The sequence below is a fragment of the Phascolarctos cinereus genome, unplaced genomic scaffold, assembly GCF_003287225.1.
Source record: "Phascolarctos cinereus isolate Bilbo 61053 unplaced genomic scaffold, phaCin_HiC Scaffold_2;HRSCAF=192, whole genome shotgun sequence".
In the NCBI taxonomy this organism is placed as follows: Eukaryota; Metazoa; Chordata; class Mammalia; order Diprotodontia; family Phascolarctidae; genus Phascolarctos; species Phascolarctos cinereus.
Window position 1 is genome coordinate 44936271 of NW_027555625.1, and position 25423 is coordinate 44961693.

General features: G+C 44.2%; 1 protein-coding gene and 1 long non-coding RNA gene across 6 annotated transcripts; one reads left to right on the top strand and one right to left on the bottom strand.

Annotated features, from left to right (window-relative positions):
- Positions 1–1613: 1613 nt before the first annotated feature.
- Positions 1614–23673, bottom strand: ADAT1 (adenosine deaminase tRNA specific 1). Of its 5 annotated transcripts, none has more exons than XM_020963536.2 (10): positions 23594–23673; positions 19350–19569; positions 18519–18587; positions 17543–17597; positions 15587–15717; positions 13079–13682; positions 12013–12158; positions 11321–11420; positions 3498–3584; positions 1614–2077 (listed from the first exon to the last, which is right to left on the bottom strand). In XM_020963536.2, exons 2-10 carry the CDS (start codon positions 19516–19518, stop codon positions 1945–1947), a joined length of 1494 nt encoding a protein of 497 aa, XP_020819195.1. In that variant the 5' UTR covers positions 19519–19569; positions 23594–23673; the 3' UTR covers positions 1614–1944. The 5 variants fall into 5 exon arrangements, with proteins under 5 accessions (XP_020819195.1, XP_020819196.1, XP_020819200.1 ...); XM_020963537.2 differs by lacking the exon at positions 23594–23673 and adding an exon at positions 23036–23584; XM_020963541.2 differs by lacking the exon at positions 23594–23673 and having other exon boundaries at positions 19402–19489.
- On the top strand, positions 12156–14147 carry LOC110192404 (uncharacterized). Its single transcript, XR_002320149.2, has 2 exons — positions 12156–12990; positions 13588–14147. It is a non-coding gene; the product is annotated as an uncharacterized LOC110192404 (long non-coding RNA).
- Positions 23674–25423: the final 1750 nt, after the last annotated feature.

A 25423-nucleotide genomic window follows, 5' to 3' on the forward strand; every position in this document is an offset into this window, starting at 1 on the left:
GTGATGGAGGAGAGAGTGGATACAGGGAAATCAATTGTGAGGTAATCTAATTCAGGAAGAGCTGAGGTAGACCTGAATGAGGGTAGTTTCCCTGGCAGCAGAAAGGAATGACATTGTGGAGGTGACGAGACTTTGCAATTAGATAAACAGGGGTTTAAGGGAGAGTGGAGAACTGAAAATGAGTGACTGCTATCCTCAATAGAAATGGCAAGTTTGGAGGATGGGTGGGTTTTAGGGAAAAGATGAGATGTTTTGGACATAATGAGTCACATATGGAGATGACAGGTCAACCTGTGGAAGCTAGTAAGATAACCAAAAAAAGAATGTAGAGTCTAGGACAGGCCTCTTGAGGCCACAGATTCCCCAACCCTATTCTAGGAGATAAAGGGGGAACTCTGAAGAAAGCATACCATCTTTCAGATGAAAGCTAAGAAATCTGAAATCCCCCCCCCTTTCCAAATTGTGTACTTCTGCTTTTTAAGAGAAAATTCAGAATGTACCTAGTCTGATGGATTTCTCTTTGTAGGTTATATGGAATTGATTGGTACTTAAGACTCACTATCACAATTGTCTCAGGCTTCCAAGTCTCTGTTCCAACCTTCCTCAGAAGGCTCCCATTGGGGGCTTCTGATATACAGAGTTTTATGAACCTCAGGGTTGAGTTACTTCACCTCAGTGTGGGAGTGTAGGGCGTTTTCCTTCCATTTAATGACCATGTATTTCCTTTCTGGAAAAGGAACAGCTCTATTTCAGAAGGGGCACAAGATGGCAATAACTGTCGAAATATCCATATTGTTTCAAGTTGTCTTGCCAGAGTCAAAGAGGAAATTGGTGTAACGACTAGAAAACTTTGGCTAAGATTTGTTCAGCCCACTGTTTTTCAACCACAAACTGGTCGTAGGGCCTGAGAAGAGGCAGATTTCCATAGAAACAGACATTACAAAATCAGGCAGTGCCAGGGCAGTCTGTGCCAGGGATTGATCATTTTCCCTGACATGAACCTCTCTCACCCAGACTATTAGCTAATGCTTGGCACTGCTACTACAAAATGAAGCACTTAATATAGTTAGTTATCCACAATTCCTGTTATAATTTATGCCCCATGGCCATACAAAGAATACATTAAAATATAATGCTAACTATTTAAGCCAGAGAAGAACTTTGAAACATTGCATTTGCTCTTTCCTAGGAGTAGGATTAGAATCCACTAATGGAGTATAGAACACCAAGAGCTGAAGCAACATTAAACTGACCTCCTCCACAGGCTAATTTAGTGGGATTGTAAGTAAAGCTATCTAAGACTGCCTTAATTTTTTTATACCTTTAGGGGTCCAATTCCCTAGGCACCAGGACAAGTTGAAAGATTATCTTTTTGGAAATGGTCATTTTAAAATTGGAAGTAGTCATCCCCTCTTTGTAAATGCTGGAAGTACACTTTCTTCTGGTTGGGAGGCATGTTGTTTATGCTTCCGATTACTTTGGTGTAGTCTGCTTGCCTGAAGGGAGGAGTATTTCCTTTCTAAGGCAGGGCTCCAACTCCCTGATGAGCTTCATTTCACTCTGCACAAAAACAAGCCTCACTAGAATCTGATTAAACAGATGGAAGCCCCAGATCTCTTGAACACGTTTATTTAAATTTTTTTTTGGGGGAGGGATAGTGTCTAAGACCCCATCACAACATGTGACAGATGCCAGACAGTCATTTGAAAAAACACATCACATCTTATCAAGATGTCATTTTACTACAGAGCTTAATTCCAATCAGTCCTAATTGGCTCTGTGTTCCAGAATGAACATCTGCATAGTCTAAACATTTTAAGATCCTTTGGCAAAAGCTTTGCTTTTGCTTACCTAACAGAAAAGCTGAGATTTGTCCGATATGAATGAGCGGGACACAGGTTGGAAAGCCTCCTGTCTCTAGTGGGTTTGTCAGATTTGGTCTTCTCATTTAAACTGCTGGTAATCTGGGGAATTTCTGATCCAGGAGCCAAATGCCTGCTTCCGAAGTGTCTTCCAGGCCTCTTGATAGCTAGCTGCTGCCTCCTTGTATTCCCAGTATGTTTCCAGTTTCTTGACCCTAATGCCAACACACATCCACATGTAAAAGTTCTACCTGGATATCAACACACTATTTCAGCCTAAAACAACTGGACCAAGACAGCAACTCTTAACAGATTGGTAAAGGGAATTTCCCGAGGAGCACTTTACAGTAACAATGCTAATTACTACCATAATGACAGATTCTTCTGGAGTAAAATAAATACAGATAGCTGCACTGACTTGGCCAGGTTTTCTCACTATGATTTATGATCTTGCCCAGGTGACACAGCCCCCGGCTCTCCCAGCCACCTTGTTTGTGCACTGCTGGCAGAGGACAGGCATCAGGGCCTTTATCAGACACAATCAGCCCTCCCAAGGGCTTCCGACTGCTCTCCACTCTCTTTTTGGACACCAATTTCTGCAGAAGGGCTGTCACTTGGAGGCACATTTAGGATGCTCAGCTACGGTTAAATGGTTTGCAGTTTTTCTCAGTGCCTGAACATCTCACCCACTTAGGGAGTGTCTCCCTGGACTAGAGTTTCCTCAGGTGTAAGATGAGGAGTTTGGAAATCATCTAAACCAAAACTTCTAGCTATAACATGTTATAACTGTTTATTAATGTTCTTTATCTGTCCTAAATTCACCCCCTTGCTTCCTACCTAGTGATTTGCTGAGACACTTCCAACAGCAGAAACCTTTTTCTGGTAACTAAGCATATAACTCAGTAATTCTATTAACCCCCACCATACTTTGCCAGCCAAGGCACACAGACCATAACTCGGGCTGGAAAGCAGTGTCTCCAGTGGGTTGGTGCAAGTGGGTGTGTATTAAAACAAACCCAGCTTTGATGTAGTCCGTTCTCCTGTACCAAGAACACAGTGGCACCTGACACAAGCTGCTGGCAACCTGGACATTCCGAATGCAGAGCAGCTCTATCTCTTTAGACAACACCCTTTTCAGTGACAGTTCATCTTTGCTGTTGGCCTGACTTAGCAGGTATGTAAGGTTCTCTGTGCTTCTGCTCTCCACAAGCCACTTAATTCCTGTGAGAAAGCAAGTCACTGATGGGAAAAAAAAACGGAGTGAGGGAGTTCCTAACAGAAAATTTAAGACACCAGAGGACTATGGCTGCTCTGAAAATTTATTTCCACTGTCATTTTGACTAAGGTTCAGTAAAAGCTAATTAACAACAATCTTAGCCAAAATTCTAATCCTGGCTCTGTTTGCAACTCATTGCAAACAGAGTCTTAGAACCAGCCCTCCCGTCAGCCACATGAAATATCTTCTAAGAAGGACATGGAGGAATAAAGCGGTCAAAAAAACTGCCTGTCTGTAAAGGAGGTTGGGACAATCATCTCTGCAGGAAGCTCTCAGGCACTCATCCTCCTAGAAAAAAAACTGGAGTACTAACAGCCCGACAAAATAGAGTCTTTTCACAGCGACATGGGGTTGGTTACCTGAGAGATTCAGGTCGCTTGTTCTCAGAAATACTGCTCACCAGATTCAGGAACATGTTGAAGAGTTCCACCTTACAGACTTTGGATCTGTTTAAGAGAAGGAAGAAGTCAATAACTACTCACTGAATGCTGGAGTATATGCCCAGCACTGTTAGGTACATGAGAGGAGGTAGAAGACCCATTACTCCTCTAGGGGGCCATGGCTTCCTCTGTGCACCTAAGACTTCCCATCTAGGAGTCAGTGTTCCCTAGTGAATACAGAGGGCTGTAAGAATTCACAGAGGGCAAAGAGCATTGTTGGCTATGCTAGTGAGGCTTCAGGAAAGAGGCATTTGGGCAGTCTGTAAAGGATCTGACTGGGGGGCTAGGAGGCATCACATTTCAGGCATGAAAAGTGGACAGCATTAGCAAAAAACACCGGGTAGGAACGAACATGGCGTACGTGGCGAATGGCTGTGCTCTCACTGAAGGGACCTATCACAGGATGTGGTCCTCCAGTTCTGTGTTACTCAAGCAGCTGGTCTTCGTCATGAGATGGACCCTTTGGGAAATAGAGCTCCCCAGCTAGAGGTGGCCTCTAGCCAGGAAAGCTTATCTAGATGGAAACAAGTCCAGTAACTATTTAGTTTGCTAAATGCCATTACTAACTCAATGTTATACTTGGGAGAGAAAATGTGAACACTGGAGAAGTGGGAAGTTAAGTTTCCAAGATCCATTCAACCTCAGTCAACCCAGGTAGACAATTCTGTCCAGGGCTTGAGTGTTAATGGGGTTGACTAGGGTGCAGGGCTCTAGAGATTTAGAACTTAGCATGCACGGTGCTTAGTCATGGAAGTCCAGAATGAGCACAGGCTAACATGCATGAAGGCCCACTTTTTTGGTGAATTGTTAGAAAGAGGTGTTTAACTTTGTATCTGACAGGCTGTCCGTTCCCCTTGTTATTGACCTAGATGTATCCCGTGGGCAGGCAGGGTGCAGAATGCTGCACCTGTCTTGTCTCTCTATGTGTTGACTTACTGTTTGTTTCCATATCCTTAGTGAATGTTTATTTGTATTTAGTCAAAGGATAATATTACATTAGCATCTGCCTCACTGACCCAATCTCTCCAGGCCAGTCTGTACTTGGCCTAACACCACTGTTAAAGTGCTGGAGTGGTGACAGATGTGGATACAAAACCAATAAGTAATCTGAGCAGGTGACAAATTGGCTACCTAAAAAGACAAAACACCACACTGCCTTGGCTTCTTTTCACCACCTGGTACACACACCCAGAATGGCTGCTGAATCAGTCTTTAGGGCCAGTGGGTCTGGCAGGCTCTGTCTGTTGCTCAGTGCAGGCAGTGGGGCTAGAACCAGAGGTTCTTAACCTGGCATGCGTGAACTTGTTTTTAAAAAGATTTTGGTAACTATTTCAATAATTTGGTTTCTCATGTATTTTATTTTAAGCATTCAAAAACATTTTGAGAAGGGGTCCATAACAAAAACGGTTACAAGCCCCTGTTTAGAACCTGGTTCCCACCAGGCTATTAGTTTGGAAGAGGAAAAAAGGGAATTGTTATTATTACTAAAACCATAGAGATGTAGAACAGGCTTCTTCAGGCTGGCCAATCAAGCATGTCTGGAAGGAGTGAAAACAATACTGTTGTATCGATCCTAAAAATGATTTTGATGAGTCCTTGAAACAAGAACATGAAACCACTGCTAAGCCTAAAAGCCCATTCCCCAAACACCAGTAAACACTCCAAGAACGACCCTAGGAATCAGTCTAGCTTAGTGAGCTGTTTCTTCCTCAGACTATTCAAGGCCTTCTCTAAAATAGAGCTGGGACAAGACGTAATAGTCTCAATATTTAGTAACAATAACATCAATCAGGAAGAAACAGAAGCATCTAACCAATCACTAACTTAGTGAGCCTTCCAGAAAAAGTGGGTCACCATCACAAACCACCACCTCTTAACTTCTCCCAAAACTAACGGCCTAAGTGACTGTCATTTCTCTTTAGCAGAAACTCATTCGTACCCTATGAAAGGCATGAAGTACCTGACTCTTTCTAACTTGTTTTGCTTTTCTAGAACCTTCTTTTCAGAAAAGATCTCTGAGGAGTATGTAAAAAAAAGGGGCTGGGAATCTATAAAACTCAGAAAAAAAAAGTCTGCCTTCTTTTCCTTGCCCTCAGTAAATTATTTATGCAGTAGATTCTGTTTTTTTATGACTGTCATTTCCCTATATGCCCCACTAACTCACATCCATCCCTGATATCAACAACCCCAAATTAAGCAAAACTGACCAAGACAGCAATCATTTCTGACGTCATACCAGAGTTCCCCCTCTTTCTACCAAGGTGGTGGGTCACCATTTCTTCTCCAGGGCCATGAGCAGTCATTACCTTTAAGCTGAGTTCTGCTGCCTTTCAATGTTGTTTTCATTTCTATTTCTGAAGTCAGCTATGTTATTCTGGCTCTGCATTCTGTGCTTTGTATGAGTTGATAATTCTTTCATCGTGTGCCTTGATTCTCCACATTTGTCACATCTTGTGGTATAATAGTATTACACCACATCCTAATACTACAGTTTATCCAACTGTTCCTCAGTTTATGAAAATCCAGTTTCCATTTTTTGGGGGCTACAGAAAAAATACTGCCATGATTGTTATGGCATGTGTTCTTTCTGACGCTAAGGATATGTCCTTCAGTAGGCTCACTGGGTCAAAGGGCATGAACAGTTTAGTGTGATTTCTGGCATAATTCTAATTTTCCAGAGTAGTTAGACCAATTCACAGCTCCACCAAGAGTTTGTATTATTGCTGTGCCTAGCAAGTTACTCCTAACTTTCCACATTTTCTATGTTCTGTTAGATGTGATGAGCCACTAGGGATAGCATCTGATTTATTATTATTATTTTTTTTTAATTTTTTATTTTTTGTGAGGCAATTGGGGTTAAGTGGCTTGCCCAGGGTCACAGAGCTAGTGAGTGTTAAGTGTCTGAGGCTGATTTGAACTCAGGTCCTCCTGACTTCAAGGTTAGAGCTCTATTCACTGTGCCACCTAGCTGCCCCCAATAGCACCTGATTTAGTCTGCCAAATACACTAGGTTATCAATGAAAATAAAGAGAAATGAACTCACCATCATGCAGATAAACAACTTAGTGAAAGACTTGAAAAGAGTTCATGAAGCTCAAGAGATGAGTGTTTGGCTTAGGCCCTCATTCTCAGACTAATGCCTTTAGACAACTCACTGTGTTAAGAGACATTAGTTTCTTGGTGACTGGTATTTGTATTTTGATTTAATAACTGATGTTCTTAGAACATCATGGAACATTCTGGAATGTTATGAAGTTAGATTAAGACTAAAGCAGCTGCTCACCCAACTATGCCCCGAGGCTACGAAACCTCTACTAGCTTTGCAATGCTGGGAGGGAGGTGCCCAAGGAACTTAAATGCAGACTCCAAGACTCTAGAATCTATGGGTGGACCCCAGTAAGAAGAAATGAAAAAATCCACACTGTTGACTGTTAAATGGTTAAGAAATTTATAGACGCTTAAAACAAAATCAGAGTTTCTGATGGAAAAGCCCATTTTAAAATGGCACACTCTTATGGAGGGCCACAAAAAGGAGGACAGCATCTTGTGGGGAACAGAAGTTGGAGTGAAGAACTCTGGCTTCTGGTCTTGACTCTGCCAAGATGAGCAAGAATATCACAGGGACAAAGAGGCTTTTGCTTTCCCAAATTCTGGAGGACAGGACCAACATCCCAGTGACCCACACAGAAGATGGCAGTTTGTCTTTCTGCCACACTCAAAAACTGTTATCCCTGCCCAAGAGCAGGCTGGCCTCTCTTCTAGAAGAGAAAGGGCCTCAAAGAATGCCTTCCATTCTTCATATTATCAGGAAAGAAAGAAAGACTTGTATATAAAAATGAAGAAAAAGGAGCTGAAGAGGCAGAGAGGACTCCTGACCTGCACCAAAAGATCAGAGAGTGAAAGCACATGGTACATGGGAGAAAGGGAAAAAGGACAACTGAGCACTTGTAGCTAAATAACAGATATAAACCTGCTGCTATGGCAGAGGAGGGAGCAGCTCCTCTTCTTTTAAGTTATAAGTTCCCAAAGTGGACGATACCGCTCTCTGGAGGGTGCTGGAGTGATGGGGGGGGGTAGTAGCCTTGGGTGCACTGTGGGGGGGTGTTGAATAAAAATAGGGGTGTTGGAAACATAAGGAAAGAAGAGAAGAAAATTTTGAAAAACTGTTTGTACAGGTTTCATCTATTGTGAAAGATAGTAAAAGTCATAATGATTACATTATTTTCCAAATAAACACACAGAACGCAAGTTAAAATTGATCAGTGGTCAGGTCTGCTGACAAGTCTTAACAAGCAGGTGTTGGCAGGTGAGCCTGTGGTGCACTGGTGGGAAGTCCAACATGTACCGGCAGGAATATGTGGTGGAATGACTTGTTTACAATACAATACTATATAGTTACATGATGCAATACTGCATCATCAAAATTTCAATGCAGGAGACCCCCCCACAAATTTGTAATAAATTGTTAAATTTAAGATGTGTCATTTTTAAAAATTTATATTTTTTTGAAATGATGCAAACTTAAAAAAAAACATTAAAGGGTTGAAGAAAGTAGATTTCCAGTGGGGCGCTGATTAATTTTTTTTTTTTAAAGGGAGCAGTATGCCAAATAAGTTTGGGAACCTGTGCTCTAAGGCAGGAAGATGTGGATCCTTGGGTGCCATCAGGCGAGAGATCATTCTTATGGGCCAGAGACAGAAAAGAACTGTACCGCTCGGTCACTCCCTTCGAAGGCAGCCATCTGGAGCTGATAACAAGGAGGATCAGGGCATAGGAAGATCCGTTGTCCTCCTAGGGCAGATATCCAGGATGGGACAGGGAAACTCCCAAGATCTGTCAGTTTTTATGACTACCCATGTAGGTGATTCATTTGGGCACAGACGATATTGTCAGAAGTTATCTAGAAATCATCATTAAGGATTATGAAGTATCAGGCGAGAAACTGAAGACCTTGGAAGCCTTGTGCATCCACTGGAAAGGAATGGCAGGTTCTTGGACCAGGAATGGAGTGTACTTAATATAAAATATATTTGCATAGAGTCTTGCAAATGTCATTAAAAGGGTTTTAAACTGAAAAAAAAGAAGAAAAATCCTCTAAAGATTAGCCACAATAAAGGAAGAAAAACAGTAGAGAAGCCTCCAAATTCACAGGAGACAAAATGCCAAGAAATGAACCCTAACCCACAGCCTCCGATGTCTACACACAAGGGCATAATGACAAGTGACCAGAGATTCTAATGTAAGGAGGCATACTGGGTTGGTGTTGCTGAGATCTGGTGGAACAGGACTGCACTGTGACTCTGGAAGGGTTCTGAACCTTTGGTTAAGGGCATATGTATGGGAAGATGTCTGAATGAATGAGGAAGTAAGCTTGGCTCAGGGATATGAGACAGGAAGAATGGAAGACTTCAGTTGTCTGGAGGCCTAACACAGTAGCTAATAATCTGCTGGCTTGTCTTAGTCATTTCAGTTTTCAAAAGGCAGAGGTACTAATAAAAGCAGCAGACGTTCTAGGTGTGCTCTTTTACTAACAAGGAGACACCAACTGCTGAAATAAAATGGTAAGGATTTGGAAGGTAGGGGTTGGGTGCAGGGTGTGAATACTCTGAGAATCTGTAACAGAAAAGACAAAAACTGGGCTTTGAGCTCAGATTTTAGAAGAGCAGATTACAAGGGGTTCAAAGAAAGGACAGGTTCGTAGGACTTCATGGATTAAAATCTTCCAGGCGAGTCCCCCCAGGAGAGAATTTCTGAAGACAAAGACAAAAAATTGTTATGAGGATAAGGAGAACTCTCAGGAAGGATTGATGTGATATCCATGGAACTCACCAGCCAATTTAAATTGTAAAAAGGACACACGCAGAGGCAGAAAGCAAGGACAGGGGATAGAGAGAGTGCATAAAAACATGGCCTGGTCCTGAGGGAACAATATTAGACACTAAACCTCTCAATGGGGTGATGCCAGGGGACAGAGAAGAACAAAACCCCAAAGGCTTTTTTTCTTTTTTACAGCTATAATGAGGAAAAGAGGAAGAGCAAAGAAAGCACTGCAGAGGGGAGACTGCTAATGCACAAAGGAGAGAAGGAAGAAATACTCAACTGTTACTTTGCTTCTTTTTTCTTTTCCAAGGAAAATGATCTTTGGCTTAGAAAGGGCAGAACAGAAGTGACCCAAAGGGAACAGTAAGACAGTGAGAGAGGATCTGGCAGCAGGCTTGGAAGAACAACATCCCATAAAGAATCAGGGGGTGTGGCTACTTCTGAGACCCAGACCATGGAAAATGAGGAGCCGAGGAAAGGGAAGAAAGTAGAGTTCAGCAGCTAGAGGCCACTGCACTTCCTTCTGACTCTTAGCACATTCTGGAATGATTATTAAAGGAACGGCCAGTGAACACCCAGAATCAGCCCAGTTGATCATGAACATGTCAGGCCAGACTGGCGATGATCTTCTTCTTTGACAGTGTTACTGGAGTGGTAGATCAAGATAACATGATGAACATGATTTAATTAGATTTGAGCAAATAATTTAATAAGGTTTATCATATTATCTTTCTGGACAAGATGGTAGTAAATGAGTGAGACAATACAGTTAGTTGGATTCAGACCTAACTGACCAGATCCAAAAAATAGTCATTGTTTCACACCCATTTGGAAAAAAAAAAGTCTCTAATGGAGAACTCCAGGGATTTGTGCTTGACCCTGGGCAGTATTTTATCGAGGACTCTGGTAAACGTGTAGACAGAATGGTTACCAAATCCATAGGCTAGAACTCGGGATGTATCAATCAAGATGAAATTTAATAGTGATGTCTAGTATTGTAGACTCAGGTTCAGAAAAAGAAACCTTACAGGTCCAAGATGTAGGAATGTGGCCAGAGAGCAGTTTGTCAGAAAAAGATCTGAGGGTCTTGGTGAATTTACAAGCTTATTAGAGTTAACAGTGTGATAGGGGAGCCAAAAAAGCTAATGTGATCTTAGACTACATTTAAGGACAGTATACAGGACAAGGAGGTGATGAGTCCTTTTTCACTCTGCCCTGTCCAGATCACATCTGGAGTCCTTCCTTGCACATTTTAGGAAGCACACTAGTAAGCTGAAGGGCGTCCAAAAGATGGCCACCAGAATGCAGAAGAGCCTAAGATCATGAGGAAAAAGATCAAAAGATTGTGGCATGTTTCACCTGAACAAAAAAAGTGGAAGTGGAAAAGGAAAACACACTATCTGTTTTTTAAAGGTTTTAAAGGAGGCTCTGTGGGTGAGGGATTAGCTGTATCTGCATAGTCCTGAAGGGCAAAATTAGGAACAAGAGGGAAGCTGCAAAGGGCATAGAGAGACTCTGTAAAGCAAGCCCTAACAATGGGCACTAGAGCAGCATGGAAATCTAGGTAAAGCCTGGGTGACTCACTCACCTATGGGCTGCCCTCCCTCCTCTGATCCACTGAGCAGCAGTGTCTGGTTCTCTGCCCTGCCACAACACCCAACAGCCAGCAGGCCCTTGGTCAGCAGGAAACCGGCCCTCCCCCCTAGGCTCTCCCATCACCACGCTCACTCCTCTGGAGCAGAGACAACCTTGCTCTTCTGTTTTATCCTTCAAGCTCAGCCCAGGGCTTGGCTCCAGAAACACTCAACAAATGCTTCCTGACCAGTCTGTTCTTTCATCCTCTGCCAGTCCCCCTTCTCTGCTCCTGTAAAAACGAGAGTCCCACATACGGCGTTCCTCCCCAACCGCCCTGGATAGTGCACCTGGCTTGAAGGCTGCCAACACTCTTCTTCGTAGCTCCTTGCCTGAAACCACTGCAGCTCACATCGACAGGCTGTTCTGGGACTGCACTCCAACCTATGGCTGTGAAAAGAAACAAATGGCCAGGTCAGGGCTGCACTGTACTAAAGAAAAGGTGGATAAGTGTGCGGATTAATGCTGAGCCGGGGGAGAGATGGGCAGGGCCAACAAGGTGATCCGGGCACTCTCCTCCACTCCTGTCCCACTCCGAGCCAGCTGCTGAAGGTTCTATCAGCAGAGCACAAGCTCTGGCAGGCCCTCTCCGGCCACAAAGGGAGACCAGCTACGTTGGGAAGGGCTCGTCCCCGTCCTGAGCGTGGATGGGTTTTCTGGCTGCAGCAGGACAGCAACATGTATCGGTGCAATAAGTACACCCAGAAAACCCAACACAGAATCTTGAACATAGCCAAGAATGTAACGAGATCACACTGAAGAATACGTGTATGATCACTTCTTAGAATTCTGGTCTAAAAATGCTGCTAATTGGTGAAGATACGATTTTTGGTGAGAATAACGGTTCCCCTTGTGCCACAGGGTATTAGATAGACTGGATGGGGAAATCTTGGAGGAGGTCACTCCTGCGTAAATTCCTCATTCTGAAAACTGGATATCAAGGTGCTCCAGAGTATTGATGGGAGAAGGCCAGGTCACTCACCAGCCCCACAAGGAACAACTTTCCCTGGGCAGTTAGCTCTCTTTGCCTGAACTGCACAGCGGCTGTGTTCAAACAGCAGATTTGACTGAAGCATTTTCAGCTCTTGCACTTGGAAGCCTCTGGGCAAACTGGACACATGCTGACACCTAGTTATGGGGGGAAAAACTCATCATTTAGAATGGTGCTCTGACATTCACTCCCTTTCTCCCACCATCCTTCGCCCCAGACTTCCCAATGACCAAAACCTAAAGGCCAATTCCTTAAGGTATGTCTACAGGATCAGCCACATTCATTCCAGGCTGAGGAAACCAACACTTTGGTGCCTCCCTGCCCCCACCTTGGGGAGGCAGCAGTGAGGTGTTTTGTTAGGGATGTGGGGTTTTTTTTTTAAAGTGAGATTCCCTAGTTTAACCTAATCAATCTGAAAGTCATAGCTGCAGGGAGAAAGGCTCCCCTGGGACTCTGGGTGGACTTACACATATAAAACATGCCCAGGTAAAGGTCAGAATCAAAGGACGGCCTCCTACACAAAGTACAGTTTCACTTTTTCTTGGGTCTTCCCTCTAACTACGCCCCAGAGAGAATGATGGTGACAAATACAAATACAATCACAGACCCTCAGAACTAATTTACACTTATGGAGGTTAAAGCACCCCCCCTTCCACCCAGCACACCCGGGGATTCTGTGGCAGTGCCATGGAAACAGCCCCATACAGAGGTGAGCTGTGATGTCCTCACCCTCTCCCAGGGAGGAGGTGACCTGAGCTTGCCACCTGAGACAGCATGGTACAGAAGAAAGACCGATGGATTGTGAGTTCATGGGTTTGGGTCTTAGCTCTATCATTGACTAGATGGATGATCTGGGGTGAACTTCTGTACCAAGAGATAATAACACGGACACTACCTGCTTCACAGGTTTGTGGCAAGGATCAAATAAGAGAAAGTCAAGTGCGTGTAACTGAAAAGTGGTATAGGAAGGTAAGCCCCCACGTGGACGCTGTCCTCGGGCTGCCACTGCCCAGGGCGGGTAAAGCTTCAGGACGGCACTGGGCACTCATTCTCTCACCTGCCAATCACGGCTCTCTTCATGGCCTCAGGACTGTACGGGCATTTTCCGACAACCAGAGCTGCTAGGTAGATGGGCTCCTCTAGGAAGTGCATCAGCAGGGCACCCTGGCACCCAAGCACGTTCCATCTCGCTAGCTTATCACTACAGGACATAGAGCAGGTCCGGTCTCCTCGGCCTGGCTTCACTCGGAGTAATCCCACCTGGTGATATTCGACACCAGGCTTCTGAGCATCTCCGGCTCCCCCTGGCACACATTTTGCTCCAGTTCTATAAATATCCACTACTTTAGCACCAACTGGGACAGTCCCCTGAGTAGCTGCTGGTCCATTTGCTGGAGGGCTGGAATTGCTGGAATCTGGGGGTATTTGTAAGCTTCCTTCTTTCCCAGTAGAGTAATGCATGGCTGTATCACTGGGGATCTCCCTGGGAAGGTCCCTGGGCTCTGTCCTCATCCTCTTAGTTATAGGGTGGGCAGGGATTTCTTCACATTTCCTTTTATTTTCTAGTACCACAGGGTCACTAATGGCCTCTGCTGACTGGCCGACTGGAGAGCAAGGCTGATCTTCAAGCTCCAGCACTGGGATGATGGAGGCATCCCCACCTGCAAGAGAAAATATTCCCTAAGACAAAGACCCTACTACCTGAGAGGAGATTAGTGACATTCCGGCCACTTTATAGTCCCAGAAATTATGCCAAGAAAACCAAAGCTCAGTAAAGAATGATGATAACCAACTGTGAACAAGATAACCTCTTTAAATACCAATGTGTATTTCTATACTGCCTTCCTAAAGAAACCTGAAATGAGTTCACAAACTTCCAATCCTGAGCTTGGCAAGAGAGAGGAATTACTTTTTTTGTTTCAGATATAACAGCTAAGGCAGAGAACAAGTATGTTTCAGGTGAAAAGTCACTACATTAGAAATCCATATATCCTGACTCCCCATGCCTCATGCTGTCAGGATTTAAATGGACATTCTGGCTCACAATGTCACACCTGAACCCTCAATCCATACTCAGTGGGCCTTCCCACTCATGTGACGGTTTTATTAAACTACTGTTATGGAGAGCTTTTGTTTTTACATTGCTTAAATTTCTCCCAGTATCCCTTCTCCTCCCTGAAAGCGATTTGAAAATAATTTTTTGGGTGAGGTAATTAGGGTTAAGTGACTTGCCCAGGGTCACACAGCTAGTAAGTGTCAAAGGTCAATTGTCTAGTCTAAGACCCCATTTGAACTCAGGTCCTCCTGACTCCAGGGTCGGTGCTCTATCCACTGCACCACCTAGCTGCCCCAAGAATATTTTTTAAAGAAAAAAAAGAGAACCAAACCCTATGTTGAACAAGTTTGAAAACATATGCAGTGTCTCAGTCATACCTGCAGATCTCCTACCTCTCCAAAGGTGTTGCCCAAGTGATCCTTAACATGTAATGTTGTCTCTACTCCAGATGAAGAAAATCCAATGCTAGACTGGAAAGTCTGTTCCCTACTGACTAGCTTCAATCTGCCCTCAGTTACACTGTCCCTTCAGTATATGCCTCAGGGAGCTACAAAGAGTATAGGTCATATGGATAGGCAAAATGTCATCAGAACAGACTTCCTTTTTCCCGGTCTTTGGCCATATCAAACACTGCTTGAAATAACAAATCTGGCAGCTTAGCTGACAGTCACCTAGCCCTGCCTCCTTTACAAAGTGCTTTACTTGTTTTTCTTTTATTTCATCCTCACAGCAGCCCCCTAAGGGAGACTGTGAAAGAACAGTCCATGTGAAGGCACTAACTCTTGTAGAGGGAATGTGACTTGCCCAGGGTCAAACACAAGTGGGGCGTGGGCATCTGACAAAGCCTTCTGGTTCCAAATACAGTTTTCTTTGTGTTGCATTTCTTTGCCACACATAATGGTCAGTCATCCACTAGACCAGAGCTTGAGAATTTTCTGCTTATAGGATTCTCTCTTATCATGGCCACGGTTCAGGCCACTGTAAGAATACTGTGGTGGAAAAGTACATCTGACTTTGATTCGGAAGACCTGGGTTCACGTCCCAGCTTGAAATACTTGAATCAGCTCTATGAACAAGAGCAAGTCCTTCGCTTTGGGAGGCTCAGTTTCCCCTTCTGATCGTTCTACTTGTGACAACAAATAAGAGGACGAATCTAAAGACTTGTGTAACCATAGAGCTAGTATTAAAAGGGGTTTTGTTCTTGATGACTTTCTTCCTTAGGGAAATGACTATTTTCTTTCTGAATCTTCTGATGGTTTTATCTTTCCGTAATCCTGTTAAGGTACCAACAAGCCCGCCTCGATAAACACACTTTAATAAGAATGCTGATATCAGACACACACAACCACCTTGGTGAGAAGATCAATGGAGAGACACTGGCTTATGGACACTGTAAAGGCATAGTAACACTGTAGCTTTTATTAACTCAGAAATCAATGGAAAAGTGTTCACATTGCTAAGGCAAGAAAATGGGGACTATCATAAACCCAAAGGCTCAATTATACTCACATGGAGTGTGGCTAGAAAAAAACACAAAATGCAAGTCCGGTTTGAGCTTCCACATCCCTGTCTTGGTTCCCGGCATAAAGATGCTGTCCTGTTGCAAGCTGACTGCAGTCCTGAGCTGATGGAACAGGTACCTGCAGGGTAACGAGCATTAGCATAAATGAGTGACTGGCAACTGGAATCGCCACGGTTTGGAAGAATGTGGCTGGGCACTCCCTTGGGAAGGAGCTGCTACCCAGAAGTACTGAGCTCAGAACAGTGGTCAGGTACAGAAGGACAATGCATGCCCTTTTATCTCCAAACCTTTCCCACCTCAAGAGTCAAGGTGATTTGAAAAAAAAATGTTAGAAAAAAATGTTTTCACATGCAACTGGGAAATAAAATATATAGGAAATGGGGTATAGAAATCTATCCTGCCCTACAGGAAAACTGAAAGGGAAGGGGATGGGGGGTGATAGAAGGGAGGGCAAATTAAGGGAAGGGTATTCAGAATGCACGCCATCTTGGGCTGGGGGTGGGGATGAGATGGGGAGAAAATACGCAACTCAAAATCTGGTGGAAGTGAATGTTAAACTAAAAACAAGCAAGCAAACAAACAAGAGTCAAGGTGATTGATTTCTTTTAGGATACTGGTCCTCACTGCATAACCACCATTATCGGTGGCACCAGGGCAATTACTGGGCAGTCTCTCTTTGTGCAGAGCCTGGCCTAACTTAGCTTTTTATGCTGGACAGCTGTAACATGCTAATGGAAACTCTGAGTTAAATCAGGGCCCCGTGCCAAAGGATTCCTGACTTCGCTTAAGCTAACAGTGCTGTGAACATGTGAAACAGAACAGTGCACCAACCAATATTATTTGACCAGGTGATGCCTCAGTGAACGAGGATGGCTTGGTTGCTGCAGAAGTTATTTTTAAAAATCTACCTAGTAGGTAGGAATCAACGAATAAGCTTTTATTAAGCGCTTACAACTTGCAAAAAGTAAAAAATGATCCCTGTTCTCAAGCTACTTACTTCTTATAAGGGGGGGATTAAAAGTATCTAAATTAGACCAGAAAATGTACATACAGCGCAGAGGCAAAGGAACAATGGAGTTCCCAGAGAGCATGGGAATCAGCATCATCTGTTAAAGCAATCATTGTTATTGTATCTAGAGAGGAAAGAGAAAGGGGGGGGGTGATAGCAATCAGAGTGAAATGACTTGACTGGGGTCACGCAGCTAGAAAGTGTCTGAGGCCAGATTTAAACTCAGGTCCTCCTCACTCCAGGGCTGGAGCTCTACCCACTATACCACCTAGCTGCCTCGAGGGGCTATAATTCTAAGCAGAAGCCTGATTTAGGGCAGGGATTCTTAATGTTTTTGTGTGTATCATAGACCCCTTGGTCAGTATGGCAAATATTATGGACCCCTTCTCAGAATCAAGTTTCTTAAAAAATTTTGTAATTGTAGGAAATGCTAAATTTCAGTTAAAGGCTGATGAAAATAAAGAAGTAATCTTTTTCCCGTCCAAGTTCACAGATCCCCAGAAATCTATTTACTGACCCTTTGGGGGCCCATGGACCCCAGGTACTATTCTTTTTTTTTTTAATTTTTTTCCCCCCCATGTACTATTCTTAAGAACTCCCAGTCAGTGGTAAGGGAAAGCCCATTCCACTGCCAAGTTTGCTGAGCAAGAATGTCCTTAAAACTTTTTTAGGTGTTTTGTTTCCTCTTTCTGATGGTTCCTCCTATTGGTTCTAATTCTTACCTACAACAATGTATAGCCTATATCAGATTGCACACCATGTTGGGAAGGGTGGTGGGGAGGGAAGGGGAGAAAAATTTAAAACTCAAAAGTTTATGGAAGTGACTGTTGATAACTCAAAATAAATTAAAAATTTTTAAAAACCCCTTTTTTTAGGTATAAGGAATGTGGTAGAAAGCATTAAAATCGTTTAAAGAGAATTTCTAATACTTCACCTCTGGAAACTTCTCTTGGCTATGACCTCAGCATGACTGTCATTAAGGATGTCTCCTGTGGCAAAAATAAGAAACCCTGTGAAATTATACAGCACTTGAGGAGGGTTCCCCCACACCTCCAAGTGCCACCTGACTTTTCTGCCTTTATTCCCAGAAACAGAAAGATTCTTCCCCTACCACTTTGGACGAACCATGCTAACTTTATTAATGCTTTACAACCACTCAGAATGCTACATTACAGCAAACCTTTAACCTAGAGGGCTCAGCCTCTGATCTGTAGCATATCAGATGACTCTTTTTCTTACAATAAGCTCGTGTCTAGGGACCAAGAACGCTTTCCTACCTGCAATGAGAGCTGTTGACACAGAGGAGTAAGGCTTTCTTCGGCAACCTAACATACCCGTGGCTGAGCACTGCCTCTGGGGTGCCCGCTGTCCTAGCAGGAAAAACAGCTTTCTTCCAATCACTATAGCCTAGAACGGCCCTGATGCTCGCTGCTCCGCGTGTGACAGTGAGAGCCTCAGGGGCACAGGCTTAAAAGAACTGAGGTTACAGACAACTTAACAGCTGAAACGCCCGTGGAAATTTCCCAATGATGCTCCCCCAGCCCGTGTCTGAATTCTGGCAGTTTGCCTTGAAACAGAGAAGCACAAAAATGCTATGAAGCTGCCTTTTCCTCATTCTGTTCTAGAGATTGCCAGACACAATGCAAAATTGATGAGAGGAATCTCTGGCATAAACATGGAAATATTCGATGGGGATTATCTGTCTAAACCACCCCCCTTCTGAAATTAACTTTTTTTCACTAAGTGGCTTTTCACCCCTTCTTGTGCTTAAACAATCATTAAGAACTGGATGCCCCGATAACTTCAGCTGGCAATGGCCACATCGCTTGCTAGGAACACAAAAGGAAGAAAGCTCAGCATGGACACTAGTTCCAAAGGTGTCAGAATCTACAGCTCCCACCCCTGCTTACCACTTTTTCTCATTTTGGACAGGCCAATGCATTTCGTTCCTGTTCCCATGGAGACAACTTCCTTAGTTACTGGGAAAAACAAATTATCAAATGAGTTCCTATTATCTAAATGTTCCCCAAGTTTAATGAGTCAGGTCACTTAGCAGCCTATTGCTGTGAAAAGATTCCTGTAATTAACGGCACATCTGGTACAAACCAACCACTGTGGTCCTAGGAAAGGTGAGGGGGTTTTCACTTATCCCAGAACATTGTGAGACTTACAGAATCCTGGAGCTGGAAGGCCTTAGTAAATAATCTCTTACTCCAGGGGTGGGGAACCTTCAGCCTCAAGGCCACACGTGGCCCTCTAGGTCCTCAAGTGTGGCCCTTTGACTTCACGAAGTTTAGATTCAGTCAAAGATTGCCTACCCCTGCCCTACTCCAACCCCTTCATTTTGCAGATGGAGAATCTAAGGCCCCAGAAAGTTAAGTACTTGCCCACAGACAAACATCCAGAACCCAGATCTCCTAATCTTTCCAGGATTCATTCTAGCGTCCCACCCTGCCTCCTCAAGTCCGATGAGGGGACAAATATTTGGGGATTACATACCACATGATAATTTTGTTTATAAGACTACTTCACCCTGGCATTCTCATACAGCTGCAATTTCAAGCACTGTCAGAACTGATCCTGTATTTACTCGTTAGTAACACTGGGTTCTCCTAGGGGAACGGAAGTGAGCTCTTTGAGGGCAGGGGCTGCCTCACTTTTAACTCTGGCACACAGCTACATCCTTCATAAAAGCTTGTTGATGGCTTATTAGGTGTTGTGGAAGAAGAGAAAAGTTCCACCTGGTAAGGATTTGTCACGGGGGTCATGAGAGCCTTCTGCTGCAGAATTCACCTTAACCACAGCTGCCAGCAAGGTCCACTCTCGGTCTGGCTCAGGCTTCCCCTGCTTGGGCAGCCTAGTGCCATAGTGAGTGTAGCACAGACGGGCGATTTCATCTGCAGCCCACATGACCTGAGCAGAAGCCCCTACACCAACCTGGATAAGATCTGACTGATTACCCTGGAAAATGGAAAGCAGAGAAGAAAAGGAGTAAGGACAAATACCTAGACACTTTCAGCAGAAATTTGTGCAGTCAGCTCCAACCAAAACAGGCTTCCTTTTCTATCACACTGTACCTACATGTATGGATCTTTCAAACACAAAGCTCCCACGATACTGCAGACAAATCAGATTAAAATGTAATTGGGAAATAGTTAACAAAATAAATAAAAATACAATACAACATAGATTCTGTAAATATGTGGCATTCAAAGTCAATATACAGCTCAGTGGATCCTCATGTATGGTTTAGTGGCTTTCTATTTGAGCTTGACACCATCATTCCACAAACCTGGTATTCCTATGGGCAGATAACACTTAAAGAAATGTCACAGATGGCAAAAATCACATCGTCTCATGAGCAGGACCTGCTGATTTAAACTATTGTACCTTGTTCACAAACTCACATTTGTATCAGTTATCAGTTTACAAATTACTTTCCCCATAAGATAGAGATCAGATAATATATCAAATACTACCCTCATTTTACAGATGAGATTGTGACCTCTCCCCCTTTTCTTCAGTATTGGCAACAAATGAGTAACCATCTACCTCACAGGGCTGTTGTATGGCTCAGATGAGACAATATAGGTAAAGTGCTTTGTACACTTTAAAGCACTATTTCACTGATAGGTTAAGGATGTTATTTTTCAAAACTGGCGTCTCCTGAGTTTTTTGAAGCAAAGGGTAGAAGTGGGGGAGGCCAAAACTAGCAACTTCACCAATTAACTATAGCTCTACACATCCTAACTAGTTATGACGGGAAGCAATGTATCGACCTGTCAGAAAATCACAGGATGTAGCATCTAAGAGCTGTGTCCCTGGATATAGCATACGAGTCTCCCTGGAATTGGATTCAGAAAACTAAACTTCAGTTAATTAACTGCCTATTGACTGGAAAGGGCAATGTGCTTCATTCCAAAGAACCATACATTATGTCCTCCAGGTTTCTATTTCTGGAGTCCCGGAGCACAGTAGGCATCTTTGTGAATACCACTCAATTCAATTAAGTAAACACTGCCTACCACTTACAGTATAGGAATCAAGATGAAAGACAAGACAATCTGGGTAACCAGGGCTATTACTGAATCTTTCGGTGTTTCAAGCAACTCTTTTAAAGACTCTAAATTTCTGAGGAGTCACTGATTTGCATGGACGGAGGAAAACTGCCTGTTAATCTCTACATCCCAATGAAAGCACTTTCAGATCCAAACCAAAATTTGCACAATCCCAGCTACAATCTCACTTCGACAGGAAGCCTTCCCTAACCCTCTTAATTCTAGTGCCTCCCCTTACTTCCCTGCATATTGCTCCCTTTGTAGATACTTGTGTGCATCTTGCCTCCCCCATGAGACTGTAAGCTCTCTGAGGGAAGAGACTGTCTTTTGCCTCTTTTTGTATCTCTGTTGCTTAGGTGCATAATAAATGTTTGATTGAGTGATCAAGCCTCTCTAATGGGGGGCAACTGTGTTAGAGACTAGGTAAAGATGAAAAACAATGCAATCTCTACCCTTAAGGAGCTTGCAATGTAATGGGGGTACAAGGCATGTATACAAGCATGCTACAAGGTACAACTGGGATAAAGGCTAAAGTGGAGATGGTCTAGACCAAGAGTGGGGAACCTTCACTCTGTAGGCCACATGTAGCCTTCTAGGTCCTCGGGTGTGGCCTTTTCACCGAGTCCTAGTTTTACAGAACAAATCCTTTTATGAAGGGGATTTGTTCTGTGAAGTCTGTATTCAGTCAAAGGGCTGCACTTCAGGACCTAGAGGGCCACATGTGGCTTTGAAGTCGAAGGTTCCACACTCCTGCTCTAGATATAACATCTCCCAATATACCAACTCAACAGTTTCAAAACAATACCAGATTAAAAATTCTAGAATTGGCGGCAGCTAGGTGGTGCAGTGGATAGAGCACTGGCCCTGAAGTCAGGAAGACCTGAGTTCAAATCTGGCCTCATTAGCTGTGTGACCCTGGGCAAGTCACTTAACCCCGACTGTCTGGGCGGGGGGAGAAACAAATATAGAATTCTGGAGTTTACCATTCTTCTTAGACTTTGAATACTGGCCTCAACATGTTCTTCTCCCTCAACCTCCACTACTTTATAAGCACTTTTTGTGAACTTAGTTGTTTGGGAAAGAAATGAAGTTTAAGATGAACTGCTTAGCTAATAACAATTATTACTTAATTTCACTTACGTATTCTTCTCTTTTAGAGATTGGGAATTTATTGCTGGATGAGACTTTAAGAGTTCATCTAACTGCCCAAAGCTATAAAACTGTGCATACTCTTTCACCAAAATCACTGTATGCCAGAGAGCAAAGAAAAAGGACCTATTTGTACAAGGTATTTATAGCAGCTCTTTTCGTGGTGGCAATGAATTGGAAACTGAGGGGATGCCCATCAGTTGAGGGATGGCCAACCAAGTTGTGGTATATGATTGTGATGGAATACTGTTGCGCTCTAAGAAATGATGGGCAGAATGGTTTCAGAAAAACCTGGGAAGACTTATGTGAACTGATGAAAAGTGAAGGGAGAAGAACCAGAATACTGTACATAGTAACAGCAATATCTTAAGGATGATCAAGTCTATGAAAGACTTAGCTACTCTCATAAACAGTGATCCAGATCAGTTCCAAAGGACCCATGATGAAAAATGTTATCCATCTCCAGAGACAGAAATGAGGAATTCTAAGTGCTGATTAAAGCATACTTTTTAAAAAATCTTTTTTTCTTGTTTTATTTTTTGCCTTTTTTTTTTTGGCAACACGGCTAACATGGAAACATGTTTTGCATTGCCTTCATGTGTATAACTGATATAAATTATTTACCTTCTCAAGGAGGGAGTAGGTGTGGAAGAGGGAGAGAATTTGGAACTCAAAATTTTTAAAATGACAAAATTTTAACACATAATTGAGAAATATTTAATGAAAAAAATAGTTTTTAAAAGTTCATAGAACCTAAACCTTGTTTTACGAAACCCACAGATTTTAGTGATTTACCAAAGGTTCCACACAGAACCTCAGAATTGGAAATTGGCTCTCAGGGGTCTAGTCTCAGGAACTCAGCAAGAATTCCCTCTACAATTATCTCTGGGTAAGTGGTCATCGGGACTGCATTTGAAGATGTCCAGGGATGGGGAGTTCACTATCTTTTGGGACAACTCATTCCATTTTTGGATAGCGTTAACTGTCAGGAAATTTGTTCACATATACAACCTAAATCTCTCGACAATTATGACACCCTCAGCTTTTATGTCTGCCCTCCAGGGCCACACATATGAAAACCTTTTCTCACTCTGCCACCCAGTCCAACCTAAATGGATACACACACACACACACACACACACACACACACACTCTCTGTTTTTCAAAATGCTTTACACACATCATGTCATTTGAGCTTCACAACTCAATGAGTTTATTACCCCATCTTACAGATGAGAAAACTGATAGGTTGTGACTTGGCAAACAGCCCCCGCTATAGTAAGTCTCAAGAGCTGGACCTGAACCCCGGAATTCCCGGCTCCAAGTCCAGCATTCCATTCAGTAAAAACGTTCCCTAAACAATGCACCAGGCCTGGCAAGGGCTTCGTCCAAGCCGGCCCTTGGGCGCTCCCTTTATCAGTGAGGCCCCCAGGGCCTGCCCGCCCGTCTCTCCGGCCCGCAGGCTCAGGATCAGAGAAGGGGCGGACCGGGCGAGTCCGACCCACGCGGCCCAGGCCCCGAGTACCGGGGAAGGGCGCGCTTCCCGCGTGCCGGGCACCCCGCTGAGCGCCAGGGAGGGAGCTCCGGGCCTAGCCGCGCCCGGGGAGAGCGGGAGGCCGTTCCGGAGGGCAGGGTCCGCGCAAAGCCGCCCGCGCTCCTCGGGGGCTCCCGCGACTTCGCGATCCGACGCGAGCAGCTCCGACCCTAGCCCCGGCCTGGTCCTCCCTCGACTCCCGAGCCCGTGCCACCCCGACCAATCCCGGCCTGGCTCCGCTCACCTCTGACCCGCCAGACCGGCTCCGGAACTGAGAAGTCAGCCACCTGAACGGACGTGAAGTCAGATAGCCTTCCGGGGCGCAAAGCACGCTGGGACGTGTAGTATTCATAGTCCTACTACAGTAAGAAGCAGGCGCGTGTCCCAGATCGCAGGGTAAACCGACGAAAGCGCATGCGGAGAAAGGCGGGCACGCTTCAGGATGACAAAATGCCAAGGCAAGCTCTTAGAACATCTTTTCTGCGGTGGGGGAGGCGGCAATGTACGCACGACACTTTGAAGTTTAATCTGCTTTAAACGTTAACTAGCAGAGCAGTATTTTGCATGACTTCACATGTATAATAGGAATTCTACCGCTTGCCTTCTCGATGGGTGGGGGAGGGGCCGGAAGAAATTTAGGACTAAAAAACAGTATTTTAAAAGTTTAATCTGCATCATTAGCATTTTCTCCTATCACTTTATTAAGTCTAGAAACCAACAAAATAAGAAATCACTTCCTGGTTTAAAGGCTGTAGTTGGTAGCAAACAGCAGAAGTAATCCGAACCATTTTTCTGCCTCAGTTTCTCCTTCTGCCCTCTTAGGTCACTTCCAGCTACAAGTGCTAGGCTTGCTTCAGCCTGTCCCTAGACTGTCTTGGTTAAAGGGCTTATGTCACCCAGCAAATTTGGGAGAGACAAGCATGGGAATCAGCAGCCATTGCTTCCCCTTTCCCTCCAAGCTTAGAGGAAGAGATTGAACTCTTCTTGCCATTCAGGGGCTGTTTTGGGTGGTGTATCACCTCTTCAATCCATCTTCTACAAGGACAGGTCTGCTGATGTCATGCCCTTGCTCAACATGCTCTGTATTTATTGCCTCTTGGAAAACGCTGGGCATTAAAAGCCCTTCCCGACTGACTCCAGCCCATTTTACGTACGTTCATTGCACAGAATTCTATTCACACATTCCAGCATCCTAGTTTTTCATTTCTGCTCTGATGTTCCCTGTATGCATCATCCAAGCTCCTGTGATCCTTGGAATGTACTCCCTCCTCACACCCACCTTAGAAACCTTAGCGTTCTTTGAGGACCATCTGGAGTCCAGCCTCTCCCCCTCTTTCCCTGCACCCCCCCCCGGAAATTAGATTTAGGTGAGTTTGGGTTGCTCCTGGAAGGCAAGGACTCTGACTTTTGTCTGTATCCCTAGACCCAGTACCTCAGAGGCTATTTGTAGAATGAATGGGGAATACGAAAAACACAAGATCTGAAAGTGAGGAGAACTAAAAGATTGCCCTCCACAAGATCCAAAAGAGGTGGTCATTTCGCCTTGGCTAGAAGACCCCCTTGGAGGAGCAGGAGGTGGCTGTTCTATGTTGAGACAGTGCAAATTGTGGGGAATCCTGGTTTTCCTGATGTGAAACTTACATTTGCCTCCTGGCAACTTCTACCTGCTGTTTTTGGGTCTACCTTCTTTTACGGAGGGGCCCTTCAGAGACCTGTAGACAACTAGACGTGGCCCCCAGGCTTTTCTCTTCCAGACTCAGCAGTGCCAGTTCTTTTTGCAAACATCTGTTAAACAGCTTATAAGGTGACATGGACGCAAGGCCTGCAGTTATTCTCTTTGGATCTTCAGTGTTCTTAACCTGTGGTCTCCAGACGTGGTCTGCCTAGACTGGAGGGACTTATTTTCAAAAGCCATACCTCTCTTAATGGAGCCTAGGATCACGCTGCTGCCCCCCCGGGGGGGGGGCGTGCGCCACACGACATGCGAAAACAGTGCTGCTTTGTATTGAGTTGGTTGTTTCTAAAATCCCCAATTTATTTAGGAAACTTGAAAATGACCTTTGGAACCCAAGTG